The following is a 10,729-nucleotide window of genomic DNA, read 5'->3' as shown; positions in this document are numbered from 1 at the left end:
GAAGTGAGCCTAAGATATGCTTGACATTTCTCATTTCTGGGCTGCGCTTGAAGTGAAGGAACAATTGCTGCCTGCCAGTCTTTTAATCTGAGATACTTAAAAGCCTCCTTGGATCAGCAGAAATAATGCTTTCGTACAATTCTTTCTACATACCAGGGTAAGGGCTTAAAACTGAACTTTTAGAATACCAGCAATTTGCAAAGAAAATATTTCTTCCCAATCCATGGGGCTATTGATAGCCTGTCAGTTTCTACTGAAAGCCGATTAAATATTGAGTGAAGATAAATCGGGGCTGGAGGAAAACATGCAAACAGATCCAAAAACAGGGCACATTACAAACTACTTTTTTTTCCAGCTGTCACTACTCTTCAACCAGAGTTTGGAGGGGGGGTACTGAAAATTGTTTAATTAAGTGGGGTGCACTTCACATACTGATAAGCTGATTATCACACTGTTGTGGCAAGTAGTAAGAAGTTGTTTACTGCTTCCCTCTCCAAATTTTTGATCAGGAGCAGAAAGCTGGCAAAATTCTTCACTCTGCTCCTCAGGATATTATACCTGGCTAGCGTAGTGAGCACAGGCACGTCATAGCTAATGGTATTCTGCATGAGTCACCCTTTTCTTTGAGGACTTGTGAGGATACATGGGGCTTCTGCAGTCTCTTAGCACATTACACTCACTTTATTGGGGTAAACTGCATTGGCGCTCCTTCCTGCACTGCTTGGATAACTTGAAAAGCCTTTCTCTGCCAGTTTTCCCGAGAGGCGACGCTGATTACAGAGAGGAGCATAGGTGTGGGCTATGGTTACCAGACGTCCCCGTTTCCCAGGGACAGTCCCCAGATTTACAAATCTGTCCCCGGACAAAATCTGTCCCCAGAATGTCCCCGGATTTCATTTAATGTCCCCAGATTTATATTTTAAGAGTTGTAGATTTATTAGTAGGGAATGAATGTTGCGTGATTGGTTCAACGGCACAAGACACATCATATGGGGACATCTGGCGAGGCAAAATGGCAGGCGCCACAGCAGTGAGCAGCTCCTGAAGCCAGCCAGAGCCAACTGTGCTACCAGGCTGGCTCCGGGCTGCTGAGCCTGCCACTGCCACTGCCGAGGGGGAACTGGGGATGCCCGGCGCGTCAACTGGGGGAACTGCTGACCCCTCCCTGTGACCCAAATCGAGCCGGGTGCAAGAGCGCCCGGCCACCTGCCCACTGTTGCTCCCGGGCCAGTAAAAACCCTGGAGCCGACGCAGGGAGAAGGAGGAGAGTAGAAGAAGGAAGAGAGAGAAAGACGAAGGAGAAAAAAGAGGGGAGCCCCGACCTTGCCACCACTGAGGAGGAGAGGTAGGAGAGCACTGGGAGGGCAAAGACACGTGGCCAAGCCCAGGCCCGACCTGAGCCTACTCCATGGTGGCTAGCGCTCCAAGAGAGCAGGGTGGTGCCCAGATTAAGGCCATGCAACAGAAGAGACCACAGAAGAGAAGATATTACTTCTTATTTTTAAAAAAGATAACTTTTTTAAAAATAACTTTTTTCTCTTTAAAAAAAGAGTGTCCCTGGATTCTTTGAAAAAAATCTGGTAACCTTAGTGTGGGCTCCTTCCCATGTGGTCCAAGGATTCTCAAGGGCCCTTGAGTAAAGTCAGCAAGGAACTACACTACAGCCATTCCCGTACCATGAACAAAACAAGAGAAGAGGCCCTCAAGTTATTCCATGTGGGCAGAAGATGCCACCTGCATCAGGAGGGACATGCTAACTGTACCATGTTTTCAACACAGCTGTTTATTTAATGTTGTTGCAAGGGTTGCACGCCACCCCCAATCTCTGCCAAGCAGTAGCAAGACTCTAGGGGTACCAGGTGGTTTCCCAGGGTCGTGTTTCCATTGGGAATCAAGACGGGGCAGAGGGAGCAGGGCGGGGGTCTAGGATGGAGGTGAAGCCTAGGGAGAATCCAAGCAAGGCTTGAAGGACCCTATTCAATTCTAATCCTACAAGGCCCATCATCTCTGGTCACTGGCCATGCTGACTGGGGCCAAAAGAGGTTGGAATACAGTGACACTGGGAGGGAAACAGATTCCCATTCCCCTTTTCTCTAAACATACACTGAACAGGGATAAAAATCTGAAAATTAGAATATCGTCAAAAAGTGCATTTATTTCAGTAATGCAACTTATTAGTGATGTAGTGATGTATGGAAGGTCCGTATAGTTAAAGCTATGGTTTTCCCAGTAGTGATGTATGGAAGTGAGAGCTGGACCATAAAGAAGGCTGATCACCGAAGAATTGATGCTTTTGAATTATGGTGCTGGAGGAGACTCTTGAGAGTCCCATGGACTGCAAGAAGATCAAACCTATCCATCCTGAAGGAAATCAGCCCCGAGTGCTCACTGGAAGGACAGATTGTGAAGCTGAGGCTCCAATACTTTGGCCACCTCATGAAAAGAGAAGACTCCCTGGAAAAGACCCTGATGTTGGGAAAGATGGAGGGCACAAGAAGAAGGGGACAACAGAGGATGAGATGGTTGGACAGTGTTCTCGAAGCTACCAACATGAGTCTGACCAAGCTGCGGGAGGCAGTGGAAGACAGGAGTGCCTGGCGTGCTCTGGTCCATGAGGTCATGAAGAGTCGGAGACGACTAAACAACAACAAGCAACTTTTTATTTTTTATTTTTCTTTTAATTTTTACAAATGCTTTCTTTTGGAAATTCCACAGTAATAAAACAAATAGTTACAATAATATAAAAATAAACATCGCTATTACATTTCATTAATTACATTCCATTTATAATTGACCCGCCTAACGACAAATAATTACAATTACAACAAATAAAGGCTTGACATATCTTGCTTTGCATGTCATGCATCTATCTCATGGATTGGGTTCACCTTTTAAGTTGCGTTACTGAAATAAATGCACTTTTCAACAATATTCTAATTTTCCGAGTTTCACCCGTATACATTGCAAAAAAGAGAAAAGAATGTTATTGTAGTTAACCAGACCTCAATCTAATACAGTATTTATAAAAATGAATTCCAAATATTGTTAAATTTGTCCATTGCAAGCCTACGTTTGTACTCAACTTGTTCATGTGCAGCGAGTTTGTACATATCTTCAATTGTTAAAGAGAGCTGCATTTTTATTTTTCCACTTCACCAATACCTGTCTTTTTGCCGTAGTAAGGGCACAGAGAGTCCATTCATATTGCCCAATTCCATGTATTGGGTATATAATTCAAAATGACATTTTCCTCTGCTAATTTAAGATTATTCCTGCGGTTCTCTGTTGAGGATAGACTTGATGGTGCACAGCGTTCTGACACAGCATATGAAAAGTTCACCACTGAGTTATTGTCTTCTTCTTCTTCTTCCAGATATACAGGTTTCATTCCAAATCTTGAAAGCATTATTGGGGAAACTTACGGCAATGCCACCAGAAAGCTGCTTGCCCGTCAGGCAAAGTTGCTGCGGTTAAGCCATACTGCTGCTGGCACACCTGAGCACAGAAATCTTCTCAGACAGCCATGTGGTCATCATTATACTCAGCAGGCAGGAGGCAGAAATACTGCATATGGTATGATTCCTGTCCTTAAGATATGATTCAATACATTTCAGAAAATTATAATGAAGAATAGCCCCTGCCCCAGCATCAATGATTCCTAAGAACACAAGAAGAGCAGTATATTGGATCAGACCAATGGCCCACATGGCCAAGCATCTTGTTCTCACAGTGGCCAATCAGAAAACTATGGGAAGCAATTCCCACTTATGATTCCCAGCAACTAGTATTCAAAAGCATAAAGATGTAAAACATAGCCTTATCCTCCATGGATCCCACTTTTTAATGTAATGCAGAGATGCCACCAGAACTGTGTCGAGTTCTCTCCTGTTCCACTCGCAACATGTAGGATTGTTGATGCTGTGTATTTATTGCATGAGGAGGGAACCTTTTTTCTGTCAAACGAAATCAAGTACGAAATCGCATAGTACATCAACTATCAAGCATCATCAAATGTTGAAATCATTTGACGCTTTTCTTCTATTTTACCTCTCTGCATACTCAGTATCCAAATACTGTATGCTGTCTATTTTGGTGGCAAGTTAGATATCTGCACAGGTTATATTACCTTGAAAGTGCTTCTGATGGGATGTCGGGAAGAATCTAAGGATAAGTGGGGAGGGGAGGGGAGAGGAAGAACAAAAACCAAGGTCTATTTCAGACATTATATTTGACCTGATAAACCAAGGTTTTTCCAAACTTAAGAGTCATGTGGGCACACTTCCTCTTCCACCTTCTCTCATGCATCTTAATGCAACATTTCCAGGGTTTATTCACTGGCGGAGGAAGAGGAATGCGGGGGAGTGCACGGCCCCTGGCAGTGCGATCCCGGTGGGGTGCCATCGTGGCTGGCCCCCCCGCCTGTACTGGGCGCCACACCCCTGCAGGCAGTATGCCCCGCCCCTGGGACGCGCCCCAGCCCCACCTCTGCCTGCTCTCCACCCCCCAGTGTTGGAGCATGAAGTTCCACCACTGAGTTTGTTAATGTACCGTTTCGTGTTACATCGAAACTGTGGTTTAAGCTCTGGCTGCAATGGTACTTTGCAAACCAGGATCAAACCAAGTTTTGCAATCCTGGTTTATGGTCAGAGCTTAAACCACAGTTTCCCTTTTTCTTTTTTTACATAATAGGAAACCTTGGTTTAACAAAAACTCCAGAAAGATTATCAGCTGATATGTATTACACCTGAACTGGGTCTAGATATGTAATTTTTGATTCTTTGAATTCAAATAATTCATTTGAAGGATATCTTTGGGCAGCCATGCCATGCACCCTGTGGAAATCTACAATGAATAAGCTGAAAAAGGTTATCTCTCTCTCCCCCCCCCCAATTTCATAAAGAGAAAATCATACTGTGGTTCAATTCCACTTTCCCTTGGATTAAAGAGAGAGCATGGACATTACCATAATATCGCCAGTTGTAACCGTGTGCAACACACATTTCCAACAATCGTGCAAAGCCACCTGACATTAATAGGGAAGCACATGAGAGACTGAGAATCTTTATAAGGAAAATGAAATAGGAAGTAAGAAGACGCCAACCCGCCGAGTTGTCTGTCTTAAGATGACAACCAAGAATAAAATTCCAACATTAAGCCTTATTATCTAGGATATTAAAGCAATCCCTTCCTGATTTCAAATGCATGTTCAGCTTTTCTCTCAGTAACTGTTGCAAACTTTCCTCCGTGTCCCAGAATACCCACCAATGAATACCAATCACCATCTCTTTACACGAAGACTTCTGTATGACTGCGATCCTTCAACTGCTTCAGCTGTTCAGACAATTGAAAGAGCAAAGGCAGACTTAAAATCACCACCAAAACCAAAGAAGACAAGACAACTCACCCTAACAAAGCCAGGAGACAAGACAGTTGTGGTATGTAGGTTTCAGGCATTACTAAAGCCCTAAACGGCCGCGGTCCTGTATACCTGAAGGGGCGTCTCCACCCCCGTCATTCAGCCTGGACACTGAGATCCAGCACGGAGGGCCTCATTGCGAGAAGTGAGGTTACAGGGAACCAGACAGGGGGCCTTATTGGTAGTGGCACCCGCCCTGTGGAACGCCCTCCCAGCAGATGTCAAGGCAATAAGCAACTATTTTACTTTTAGAAGACAACTGAAGGCGGCCCTGTTTAGGGAAGTTTTTAATGTTTGATGCTGTATTGTTTTTAATATTTGGTTGGAAGCCGCCCAGAGTGGCTGGGGAAACCCAGCCAGATGGGTGGGGTATAAATAATACGGTAAATTTTGATTACTACTACTACGGTACTACTATGACTTTCATATACTTCAGAAAGTATCGGTGCTATTTGGTTTTGATAATACGCATCTAGGACTTCAGGGCTCCTCTGATTTAAGTCAATGGCTCAATCTAGATATAATACTAAATCATTCTTTGGCATTATGCAAACAAGTTATCAAGTTGTGACATCACCCTCTCTTCTCCTGCACTAATAACTTCCTGGGCTTGAGCAAACCATAGTTCAGGGCTACATCTGATCTGGCAAATTAAAGTTTGCATGAGCCCTTCAAATCCGGATTAGGAACCAGTGTTTGATTCTGGCTTCGCTTCTTAGTTTACAGTGTAAGAACAAACCATTGTTTTGCCAGTTCGGATGTGACATGAAACTGTGGTTTGTTGAAACCCAGGAAAGTCTTCATGAAAAAGAAGGGAAGCAAGGAAGGATTTGAAGGCTGGCCGGGGGGTGGGGGTGGGGCAGGGAGACATGATATCACATTATGTTCTGGAAGGGGTCCAGGCAAAAGGGGCGGCAAGAGAGATTGAGCAGAATAGTTTAAAACTTTTGGACAACTGAAGATGTTAGAGCTGGAGGAGAGAAGGTCAGTGTGTCATAATTTTACTCTGAATTATTTCTGTCATGACAGATTTCTTCTTCTGCAACACCTGGTTTGCCCTCTGACAATAAAATATCAGGTATCACCATTCCGGAGTCAGTCAGAGTTCAAAAAGCAGAGAGTGTACAAACTTCTGCTCCCAAGAAGAGAGATGCTATTCAAAAAAGTCTCGGAAAGCCAATATACAGAGCTGATAGGGGTCTCCCTCCATCCTACACTGGCTACATCCCAGGTATGTTTCCCCACCCACCTCTAGTCTAAATTTGTGGTTCCATTTGCGTTAATCCATCCACGTTAAAAGAAAAAGAAAAACACCCTTAATCTATTTCTCTAGAGAAGATTAAAAGCAAACCCGGAAATAAAGTATATCTGGGTCATTTCATTTGCCCCTTTAATCTCCCAGTTATAAGCTATTAGGTAAAGTGGAAACATTGCCTGGGCATATGCACATCCAATCCTTAGCGAATTGAATTTTGCAAAGAGGGTAAAGGGCAATTTCACAAATGAAAATTGAGACAGCCTGTATGGAGGCTGTCTTGACCCTGTTCCTGCGCTGGGTCACACACAGAAGCAAATAGCTTCAATACTTAAGGATTTTCATGACCAGATTCCAAAGTCATTTGCTTAAGCACCTAGAGAAAATCAGAAATGGTGGCAAAAGTTGTACCTAGCTGTCCTAGCTACTGCTCCTCTCCTGCTGGGGAAGATATAACTTTTAAATATAAGTTTGGTTTTGACATAAGTACCAAACCATAGTTTCATGTGACTGGAACTAGCCTTAAGATTGCATGACCCCTCCTCCTCTCATCATATGTGCCATTTCTTTCCCTTCTGGGTTTTCAGCAAAAAAACAGTTTGCTGTTGTGTCTGAACCAGCAAGCAAGTTTGCACTTGTTTTTGCAAAGCAGGATTGTGAACCAATTATAAAACCGAGGCTCATTCCAGGTTTGTTCCCGTAGTGCCAAACCATGATTTGGTGTTTTGCCTGAAGTGGGCATATGTGTAAAAAGTGATAGTGGTCTTTTTTAAATGGAAGAACCATAGCAAGAATCTATATGTCTTTGTGGCAAAATATAGTCAAGATAAAAATCTTAAAGTGCCCATTGAAATGGGAAGCATCTGAGACCCTGCACTGAACTGGCAAGTTTAACTTCCCCAGCTGATGTCAAATATCTGGTGTAGACCAAACATTATTTTAAAAGCACTGAAAGTGACATACAGTGGTGCCTCGCTAGACAAATTTAATTCGTTCCACAGGTCTTTTCTTATAACGAAAAATTCGTCTAGCGAATCCCATAGGAATGCATTGAATTTTTTTTGAATTTTTTTTTTGCCCATAGGAACACATTAATTGAATTTCAATGCATTCCTATGGGAAACCGCGATTTGCTAGACGAATTTTTCGTAAAATGCATTCGTCTAGCGAGGCAACCTCCGCTAGAAAAAACCTTTCGTTAAGCGGAAATTTCGTTAAACAGGGCATTCGTTAAGCGAGGCACCACTGTAGTACAGTACAATACTAATTGAAATCCTGCCCCTCCTGTAGGTTTATATTTTAAAGAGAGAGAGAAACTTACACAACCAGGGAAGGGGAGGAGGAGGAGACATGAAGAAAGACATTCTGGAGTAGAGAAAAATGCTTCAACAAGGCATGGCTTAGTTTGGGTTACTTTCTGAAAATGTTAGCTGTGCAGTTGGGAAACAGATTTAGCTCAAAGCTCAAACCTGGATTGCAGACGCGACTCAATGGCCGACACTTTAGAGGAAAGGAAATACAAGGCCTCTCTCTCAACCACAGAGGATGTTCTGTGAATCCGGGGACAACCTCTGCCTCTCTCAACCAGCTGCACCTTAAGAGCTTTGAGTGATATAAACCCAAGTTAAAAACAGTCACTTTTGCCACCAACGAGTAAACACTTTGGGTGGTTTGAAGAGGTGGTGCAGTGGTTGGAGTACTGGATTAGGACCTGGGCAGCCACGGTTCAAATCCCCATCCAGCCATGAAGGAAGGGAAGGATGCTGCTGGGATAGCTCAGTCGGTAGAGCATGAGACTTCTAATCTCAGGGTCATGGGTTCAAACCCCACGTTGGGTAAAAGATTCCTGCATTGCAGGGGGCTGGACTCGATGACTCTTGCGGTCCCTTCCAACTCTACAATTCTTTCATTCTACATGAAGGTCAATAGCTTCAGCCTTTAGAAAAAGAGACGCATACCTTTGAGGCCTTTCTCTCTTTTCCTAGCACTCTAAACACATATCTTGAGCAGGAAGTACCTTTCTTAAGATCAAAGAAGTAGATGCGGTACAACCATGTAAAATTGCCTAAACCTCTTACCTCTTCAGATCTATTTCTAGCAACTCATCTAGTAGGAGGTTCTTTGGAACACAGAAGAAAGTTTGCCAGGTACAGCGTAGAGCTAGCAAAAGTAAACACACATGGTTGAGGTTTCACGGCCATAAGCTGATCGCCACTCAAGTGCTACGCAGTGCAGAACTTCAGTCCAGAACAATTAGACAAACTCTTCCTCTTCCCTCCATCTTTCTTTTTTCCTTTTGTATCATGTCTCTTAGACTGTAAACCATTATTACAAAATGCAAGTGCCTCAACTGCTTTAGCAGAAAGGCAGTGTATTAAAGTAATTGGCTAGTTAGGAACTAAAAGCTCATTAACGTTCCCTTACATGCCTGAATATTAGTCACAAGTTACACAAAAGAGTGAAATGAACAGTGAATCCTTCTGCTTCTTCAAAAACAGGTCACAAGTTCTCATTTGGAAAGACCTGGGGAGTAAGCACCAGAAACTCTCTGGAAGCAGGAAAGAGGCGGCCTTTTGTATGGACTTCTCATATGTAAGCAGGGCATGCCTAATCAAATTGCATGCCATAAATTGCCATCAGTGCAAATATATACATTGTCATCTGAAACATATTAAAGTTTTCCTTTCCTTTATAAGTATACGCATAAGATTCTACCAAGGGTAAGCTGAAACTATTTTCACAATCTCCCCCTCACCCCCAGAAAGCAAACCCTTCTTTTTATGATTTTTGGTACTCCTTGCAAACAAAAAGAGGAGGTTTCTATTTCTCTCTCTCATGTAGACTGCATTCAGACACCTTGGTAAACTATGGTTTAGCTTTCTACTTCTTCCCGTGCATGCACAGACAGGGCAGCAGAAGCTTTTGTGTCCATTTACAACTAATTGCAGTTTGAAAACGACTTTGGGGCAAACCATAGTTATGATGCACCACAGTTTGTCCCGGTTTAGACATAAACTAATTGCAGGTGGCGCTGTGGGTTAAACCACTGAGCCTAGGGCTTGCTGATCAGAAGGTCAGCGGTTCGAATCCCTGTGATGGGGTGAGCTCCCGTTGCTTGGTCCCAGCTCCTGCCAACCTAGCAGTTCAAAAGCACGTCAAAATGCAAGTAGATAAATAGGAACCGCTACAGCGGGAAGGTAAACGGCATTTCCGTGTGCTGCTCCGGTTCGCCAGAAGTGGTTTCGTCATGCTGGCCACATGACCTGGAAGCTATACGCCGGCTCCCTCGGCCAATAATGCGAGATGAGCGCGCAACCCCAGAGTCGGTCACAACTGGACCTAATGGTCAGGGGTCCCTTTACCTTTACCTTTATTTGCAGTTTATGTCTAAACCGGGACAAACTGTGGTGCATCATAACTATGGTTTGCCCCAAAGTCGTTTTCAAACCGTGATTATGATCTCAGCTTGTTTGAAGAAACTATAATTAAAACTACCATAATTGCAGTGCCCCATTGGGAGAAAATGGCAAATCACCATTACTTTACAACAGAAAAGGATGCTTCTTCTTTTGGTTAACATATTTTTATTAAAGATTTCTTGGTTTACAAAAGTATGTGCAATGTCTCTTTTTTCAAGTTACATTTTCTACAGATCAGTTTCATTTGTTGAAACATTAGTGTTCCATTAGGAAGAATTGCTTGTGTTTCTTTGGTGGTGAGAAAGACTGGGGTTGGCCTAGGGTGTGGTTGTTTGTTTGTGATTGGCTGTGGTGAACTTTTTTTTCATGTGTGAGTGGTGTGTGTGTGTGTGTGTTTGAGTCAGGTTAGCCATATTGATTCGTATGCTGTTGGCGGATTCTTGTCATTGTCTTGTTGGGCTGTGATGTGATAAAGGAAAGCCATATGGGGAAGGCGTCTTCTTCCATTTGTTCCCATGTCAGTTTCGGTTTACAGTGGTACCTCGGTTTACAAACAGTCCTGTTTACGAAAGCCTCCGTTTACGAACGCCGCGGACCTGGAAGTGTTTACATCTGGGTTCTGCGGTGTCGGATGCGCAG

General features: G+C 43.5%; 1 protein-coding gene and 1 non-coding gene across 2 annotated transcripts; both read left to right on the top strand.

Annotated features, from left to right (window-relative positions):
• On the top strand, positions 1-10,282 carry LOC148683403 (ciliary microtubule inner protein 2B-like). Its single transcript, XM_088658747.1, has 5 exons — positions 1-157; positions 3,374-3,573; positions 5,254-5,435; positions 6,446-6,647; positions 9,170-10,282. Exons 1-5 carry the CDS (start codon positions 126-128, stop codon positions 9,265-9,267), a joined length of 714 nt encoding a protein of 237 aa, XP_088514873.1. The 5' UTR covers positions 1-125; the 3' UTR covers positions 9,268-10,282.
• On the top strand, positions 8,437-8,509 carry TRNAR-UCU (transfer RNA arginine (anticodon UCU)). The gene has a single exon. It is a non-coding gene; the product is annotated as a tRNA-Arg (tRNA).
• Positions 10,283-10,729: the final 447 nt, after the last annotated feature.

Source organism: Zootoca vivipara, chromosome 15, assembly GCF_965207765.1.
Source record: "Zootoca vivipara chromosome 15, rZooViv2.hap1.1, whole genome shotgun sequence".
NCBI lineage: Eukaryota > Metazoa > Chordata > Lepidosauria > Squamata > Lacertidae > Zootoca > Zootoca vivipara.
This window is presented reverse-complemented; position numbering and strand designations above follow the sequence as displayed.

Excerpts from the sequence above, each read along its gene's own strand:
- LOC148683403 (XM_088658747.1), top strand. The coding sequence starts at position 126 with ATGCTTTCGTACAATTCTTTCTACATACCAGG. Across the intron at positions 158-3,373 it reads AATTCTTTCTACATACCAGG|ATATACAGGTTTCATTCCAA; the intron begins GTAAGGGCTTAA and ends TTCTTCTTCCAG. Across the intron at positions 6,648-9,169 it reads CTACACTGGCTACATCCCAG|GTCACAAGTTCTCATTTGGA; the intron begins GTATGTTTCCCC and ends CTTCAAAAACAG.